General features: G+C 42.6%; 1 protein-coding gene across 1 annotated transcript; it reads right to left on the bottom strand.

Annotated features, from left to right (window-relative positions):
- Nucleotides 1-481: 481 nt before the first annotated feature.
- Nucleotides 482-5148, bottom strand: LOC129705466 (thyrotropin-releasing hormone receptor-like). The gene is made up of 2 exons (XM_055649049.1): nucleotides 3966-5148; nucleotides 482-981 (listed from the first exon to the last, which is right to left on the bottom strand). Exons 1-2 carry the CDS (start codon nucleotides 4797-4799, stop codon nucleotides 559-561), a joined length of 1257 nt encoding a protein of 418 aa, XP_055505024.1. The 5' UTR covers nucleotides 4800-5148; the 3' UTR covers nucleotides 482-558.
- Nucleotides 5149-7577: the final 2429 nt, after the last annotated feature.

Below are 7577 nucleotides of genomic sequence, written 5' to 3'. Positions count from 1 at the left end.
CAGCTGATCTTGCCCTAAAAACTGAGAGCACCAGGCGGCAGATATATAGAGGTGACGTACATTATAACATGGAGCATATAACATAGAACAGTACAGCATTAGAAATGGGCCCTTTGGCCCACAATGTTTGTGCCAGACATGATGCCACATAAAACCAACATGATCCATCCCCCTCTCATCCCTGCACCTCCATCTGCCTAACAAAAGCCTCTCACACACCACTGTCACATCTGCCTCCACCACCACCTCTGGCAGCTCGTTCCAAGTCCCCACCAGACTCTGTGTAAAAAAAATCGTCCCACACATCTCCAGAAAAGCCCCCCTCCCCTCTCACTCCAAAGTGTGAAGATTTCAGTGATGAATTCTAGTCGTCAAGAGGAACTAAAATTGTTGTGAGGTGCGATGGAATAATGGGAACCATTCCTACTGGCATTGTCTGTGAATGGATGTAAAATGCACTACTAATTATAATGAATATTCTGTCTATATGTTGTGAATCCAATGTAAACTTCCTCTACACTAACCTTGATTCACAGTATTTTAAATGCAGGTCTCATTTTAAACAACACTAGAGTACGTTTGGTCTGGTGCTGCAAGTGTCACATCCTCCATTTTTATGTTGTTGTCTTTCTCCTGATCGTTCTTCTTTACACTGTGTTGCTTGCCATTAACTTCAGGTTTCCCTTTGATGGCATCTTTCACTGAACTGTAATTAAGTGGGGTTGTGTACAGCAGTCGGTGCCGAGTGTCATCTTGACTGCAGTTGCACAGTTTTTTGAAAGCAGATCTGAATTTCTGAGACATTAGATTGTAAATGACAGGGTTGATAGCACTGTTGGTGTAGATGCATAGTCTGCAGAGTAGAAGGAACCAAATATTCTCATATTGCTTGTCCATGAAGGAGTTGACCACGACTATTGTTCTGTACGGCATCCAGAGTAAGGCAAATAGAATCACAATCACAGCAAGCATCTTAGTGACCTGGAAGAAAGCAAAATCCACAGGTTCTATTCAGCCTTTTTCAAATATCATGAACATGGTTTAGTTTAGCGATACAGCGCGGAAACAATCCCTTCGGCCCACCGAGTCCGCGCCGACCAGCGATCCCCGCACACTAGCACTATGCAACACACCCTGGGGACAATATCACATTTACACCAAGCCAATTGACCAACAAACCTGCACGTCTTTGGACTGTGGTAGGAAAGCAAAGATCTCAGAGAAAACCCACGCAGGTCACGGGGAGAACGCACAAACTCCGTACAGACAGCGCCCGTAGTCAGGATGGAACCCGGGTCTCTGGCGCTGTGAGGCAGCAACTCTACCGCTGCACCACCCCGCCGCCCTATTTCATCCTTTCAGAATGATCATTCTATTCTTCCTTCAATTAAGTATCATCAATCTCCCTCTATTATAAACCTCTTAAAGCAGTATTTAATTGAATTAAAATTCAATGTAATCATTGAAAATTATTTTGTTAAAATTACAATTGCAACATAATTAGTTTGCTTTCTTTCACTTTATGTCCCCAATCCCGAAGACTTTCATGGATGTTTTATTCCAGACTAAGAGGATGGGCAAGTGACTCAGACTTCCACCCGTGGAACTTCCTGTGTCTCCTGGCAAGTACTGATATATTCTTCTGATATGTAGCCAGACTATTCTGAATTCTACTTTTCGTAAAGCACTTATTAGAGAACATGGTATTGGGGGTGGGGTATTGACATGGATAGAGAACTGGTTGACAGACAGGAAGCAATGAGTAGGAATTAACGGGTCCTTTTCAGAATGGCAGGCAGTGACTAGTGGGGTGCCGCAGGGCTCGGTGCTGGGACCCCAGTTATTTACAAATATATACCAACGATTTAGACGAGGGAATTAAACGTGACATCTCCAAGTTTGCGGATGTCACAAATCTGGGTGGCAGTGCAAACTGCGATGAGGATACTATGAGGCTGCAGGGTGACTTGGATAGCATGGATGAGTGGGCAGATGCCTGGCAGATGCAGTATAATGTGGATAAATGTGAGGTTATCCACTTTGGTGGCAAGAACAGATTATTATCTGAATGGTGTCAGATTAGGAAAAGGGGAGGTGCAACAGGACCTGGGTGTGCTTGTACATCAGTCACTGCAAGTAAGCAAGCAGGTACAGCAGGCAGTGAAGAAGGCTAATGGCATGTGAGAGGATTTAACTATGGGAGCAAGGAGATCCTACTGCAGTTTGACAGGGCCCTGGTGAGACGGCACCTAGAGTATTGTGTGCAATTTTGGTCTCCTAATTTGAGGAAAGACATTATTGCTATTGAGGGAGTGCAGCGTAGGTTCACCAGATTAATTCCCAAGGTGATGGGACTGTCATATGATGAAAAAATGGGTCGACTGGGCTTATATTCACTGAAATTTAGAAAGATGAGGGGGATCTTATAGAAACATATTACAATTCTTAATGGATTGGGAAGGCTAGATGCAGGGAAAATGTTCCCGATGTTGGGGGAGTCCAGAACCAGGGGCCACAGTTTAAGAATAAGAGGAAGGTCATTTGGGATTGAGATGAGGAAACAGTTGTGAATCTGTGGAATTGTCTGCCACAGAAGGCAGTGGAGGTCTATCACTAGATGTTTTCAAGAGAGAGTTAGATTTAGCTCTTAAGGCTAAAGGAATCAAGGGGTATGGAGAAAAAGCAGGAACGGGGTACCGATTTTAGATGATCAGCCAAGATCATCTCGAAGGGCCGAATGGCCTACTCCTGCACCTATTTTTCTATGTTTCTATGTTTCTATGCTCTCTTATCAACCATCAAATCCTATCAACAGTCTGTAGAAGGGTCTTGACCTGAAACGTCACCCATTCCTTCTCTCCAGAGATGCTCCCTGTCTCGCTGAGCTACTCCAGCGTTTTGTGTCTATCTTAATGTACCTTTGTTGTCTTTTCTCTACAAAGCTGTATCTTTCGAGTCAGTGCAGAAAACACCAATGTCAATTGGGCAGCTAACAAGCAAGGATAGACCAAGAATATTTTTGATATTCGTAAGGCTGTAAAATAACTCTACTCACGAGCGGAGGCAAACCAAGGCAAATTCCATGAATGGGTACATACTTGTCCAATAAACCTATTCATTCAAAGAACTCAAAAGTGAAGGTGAAAAATGTATCAACTTTGTTGATAGGATAATTGTGCTTTGTTACAGAGAAGCTGGTGGAGTTGCACACTCTCACAACATTTAGGAAGTAATTGGACAAACACTCGCTAAGGTGCAGAAGGCTGTGAACCACATATTGGTATCGTTATTGGTATTGGTTTTGCTATTGTCAGGTATACAATGAAACAGTGAAAAATTGTGTTTTGTGTGTTATTCAGATAAATCATAGCAACATAAGTACACCAGGTAGAACAAAATATAAAGTAAACAAAGTGCAGAATGCAGCAGTGGAGCTGGTGAAAACATATAGATTTAAAAAACGCAAGGGTCACTATGAGGTAGGTTGGAAGATCTGGGGTTTGCTTGGCCTGTAAATAGCATTAATATAAACAAGTATATTAATATAACTACCCTGTATATGATTCTATGATCAGCAAATATGAATAGCCTGTTTGTCTCTATGACTCAATTACTATATTAATGTTCTGAAAGTCTATTATATGATTGAGTTGCATTTTGAGCTATTTAATCCCTCAAAACACATTATCAAAGCAACAAATTGTTTCTCCCTATATCCTCCAATACAGTGTGTTTTCTTTTATGCTGCCACTTATTACGCTCTTGTTTCAGTTTTAGCTAAAATCTAAAGCTGCATCTTGCTAGTTTTCCTAGCTTTGAACATTGAACACATTAAGAAACAGTTAGACAGGTACATGGATAGGACAGGTTTGGAGGGATAGGGACCAAATGCAGGCAGGTGGGACTAGTGTAGCTGGGACATGTTGGCTGGTGTGGGCAAGTTGGGCCAAAGGGCCTGTTTCCACGCTGTATCGCTCTATGGCTCTCCATGACTGCATTACCTGTTTTCTGCATGAAATGGATCCTTTACTTGTCCAGCTGGCAGAGTGGGAACCGACTCGCACTGGTGCGTGGCGCGGCCTCCATTGCTCAGGTCCTGTATTAACCTGCTTGGGCATGGGACTGAGGAAAAGCACTCGTCCGATCAGACCATACAGCACCGTGGCCACGATCAAAGGGATCACATAGAAGATGGCAAAATCAATGAAGTAGATGGGCAAGTAGAGATTCCTGGAGACTTTGTAGCCACACGCAACATTCTGCCTGCTGTCGATGTTGAGATCCACCAAGAAGAACCACAGCATGCAGTAGAAGGAGGTAATGAACCAAAGGAATGCTATGATTTTCTTGGCTCTGGAGACAGTGCATATGGACTGTGCTTTCATTGGGTGGCAGATCGCGATGTATCTTTCCACAGTGAACGCTGTGATGGAGCAGGACGATGCATTGATGCCCAAGTATTGGAGGTAGGTAATACCCAGGCAGCCCACATGCCCATAGATCCACTGCTCTATCAGACTGTCAGAGATATTCGGTAATCCAGCAGCGACAAGGACCATGAGATCAGCGACAGCGAGGCTGAGCAGGTAATAGTTGGTTGGGGTTCTCATGTGTCTGGCGGTCAAGACCACCAGCACCACCATCACATTGCCAATGATTCCAGTGCCACATATTGTCAATACCAACAGTACCGAGACGGCCTTGTACTCCGTGGATTTGTAAGCCGACTCGGTCCCGACAGAAGCTGGGCTTGCCAGGGAGGTGTTGGTGGCTATTAGAAACGTACTCACATTTCTCATCGTGCAAAGCTTATCTTCCCTTTCTCACGGTCAAGGTTGAGAGATTTAGGGTTTAACAGGCGATGCCTCTTTCAGCAGACGGAGTATTTATACGCTGAAAAATAACAGTCTTGATTATTTGCACTGACCATCCAGGTCACCATTATCACCAGCATACACCATATTCAAACTCTAAGCAGGCATAGAAGATGCAGACTGATCATTTAAATCCCAGAAGAAACAATAACCTCAGCTTTTCCTTGTAAACTATTAAAGATTGATTTTATTTTGAAAGCACGAGAGAACCATTAACATTCGGAGCTTCTCAGTTATAGTAATTTGTCATCAATTTTAACATATGATCGCAATAATATTTTCCTCGACAAATATTATACATTCATAAGGTGGTTAAATTAATAAATATATCTGTGCCAATGCCATGAAAATAGAATATCTTCAAAGTTACACCTTACACTGAGCTTATCTCATTTGTTAAATGTAAAAAATTGATTTTTTTTTGTTTATATTTTGGTAATATTAATCTTCGATTAAAGTTTTCTATAATAAACACACTATAATAGTCTATACTCTTTCTATAACAGCCAGCCATCGTACCAAACATATCTGTGGTTAGTTATTAATTCAGAATAACAACTTTAACATGCAATCATTCTCACACGCCTCACATATGATTAATGGCTAATTTAATCATATTTAAAACAAAACCAAATTAATTCTGTTAACAATTTTGAATATCAATTTCCGTCCATTCTGAGAATAAATCTTAAAACATTTGGAAATGTCGACAATCCCCAATTTTCTTCCTATTTGTTTTACAAACATAATGTAACGTTTGAATTGAGCAAGTAATAATGGTAAACGACAGAGTCTAGATTTTCAACATTCTAAAGCATAAACTTTAAGCTTGTGAAAGCTTCATGAAGCATTGTGGTATTGACCAGATATGATTTACAATGAATAGTTGATTTTGTTTTTCATTTTTATCATGGAAATATTCTATTCAACTCTTTCTTTCAAATTTATACTCTAGGTGAATTACTCAATACCTTACCTTAAAACAAGATCCACTGTGCTGTCAGCACTTGCTTTCTGAGCAGAGGTGGCTGTATGCCTGTGAGTTCAGTACGTGGTGAAACAGGATCTTGTGAAGAAAGGCTGCAGAGCCCCCTGTAGAAGACTTCTCAGAATATTGTAGGCTCCCAGTTCAGCAGTGGGCTGATATAGTCCCCTTCAATCAGCCACAGGTCACATGTTTTTTTCTCTTTTACCTGAATTTATACTTGTAACCATAGTTACACTGCTTATTTTTCAAGGTTACAATGCTTATATTCTTGCAGATAATTCATCAATCTGGTCATCCAGTTCCTATCAACATCAGATCTCACTTCCTTTAGCACCTGATATCGAGTTATTAAAATCTTTACTCTTCGCGGTTGATATGTTAGTTCTTTAGCCACAATTATTGTACGTGCACTGAATGGTTATTTTGGAAAATACTTTGGGGATATTTCTTTCAATAACTAATCCGTTGAAGCTGCTCCTTTCCTTTTTCACTCATGTTTGCAAATAAATTCATACCTCTATAGATAACAATTATTTTTCACTGTTTAACTTTATTGAACTTCCTGTCTGCTCTGTTCGTGATTCAAGATTTAAGGGGCTGTCCCACTGCGGCGGCCTAATCTGCGAGTTTAGACGAGTTTGCCCTCGACTTATGCTCGTAGCAATGTTACAAAATGTTGAGGTTTTAAAAATCAAGTCTGTAATTTATCCCATCAGATAAAGCATAAAAAAAAGTTTAATTTGACACCTAATTCACTTTCATATCTTCAGTATTAAAAAAGTTATGGCCATTTTCATACTCAGAAATTGGCATGTTGTTCCCTATTGGTTGGACTAAACTAGTCCATCCAAGATGGCGGATGTGCAGGAGTGGGCGCCGTCTGTGTATGGCAGCCTGCCCGCAGTCCGGCTCTACACCTTTTTTTAATTTTATTTTATTTTAAGTCCTGTTAAAAAATGTTAGTGGAGGTCTTCTATGTGGGGGGTTGGGGTGGGGAAGGGGAAACTTTATTTCTTAGTCACCTACTTGGTCGGAGAGGCAGCATCCCTCCACGCTGCTTCTTCGCCCCGTCCTCGCGGCCTACCATCGAGAATGGAGCGGCGTTTCCTGTCGGGACCGGCCGGGACTACAGCTTCGGCGGCGGTGGCGCAGCGCTGGGATACCAACACGGAGCGAGCAATGCCTTGCTGGGTCGCCTTGCGGTAAGCTCCGGAGTGCTGTGGCCGTCGATCCCAACATCGCGGAGCTGGGGCTGCGGGCGTCCGGCCGCGGGCGGCGCTGGATTTGGAGCGCCGCAGAGCCAGGGTTCGAGTTCACCGGGGTCGGAGCTCCAACCGGCGCGGCCTGAGGACTACGAGTGCCCCGGTCTCCAGGGAGGAGGCAGCCGCTCCAGACCTTTCTAAGCCGCTGAGGTATGTTTCACCCGACGCCGAAGTTCCATCTTCACGGCAAGAGGGTCCTGAAAATCATCGGACTGGCTGCACGGCCACAAATGGGCCCCGACCTTGGGTGTTTCACAGAGGAAGAGGACTTAACTTTCTGGTGCCTTTCCCCACAGTGGAAATTTTTGATTCTGCTGTGGGGGGACGTTTGTGTTGAACTCTATAATGTGTTGTGTCCATTTTATTCATTTTTTTTTAACCTTTTTCTATGGTTTGTATGGAAACTTATTATTTAATTTATGTAAAGCACTTTGGTGTCAATGCGAGTTGACT

The sequence above is a fragment of the Leucoraja erinacea genome, chromosome 17 (assembly GCF_028641065.1).
Source record: "Leucoraja erinacea ecotype New England chromosome 17, Leri_hhj_1, whole genome shotgun sequence".
Lineage (NCBI taxonomy): Eukaryota > Metazoa > Chordata > Chondrichthyes > Rajiformes > Rajidae > Leucoraja > Leucoraja erinaceus.
Note: the sequence above shows the minus strand (reverse complement) of the source record. Positions and strands in the feature narration are given on the sequence as shown.

What these genes read in the sequence shown, in the direction of transcription:
- LOC129705466 (XM_055649049.1), bottom strand. Translation starts at nt 4,799, where the DNA reads ATGAGAAATGTGAGTACGTTTCTAATAGCCACCAACACCTCCCTGGCA. An exon ending in GAGCCATAGAGCGATACAGC is followed by an intron (nt 982 to 3,965) that starts GTGGAAACAGGC and finishes GCTTTCTTCCAG; the next exon opens with GTCACTAAGATGCTTGCTGT.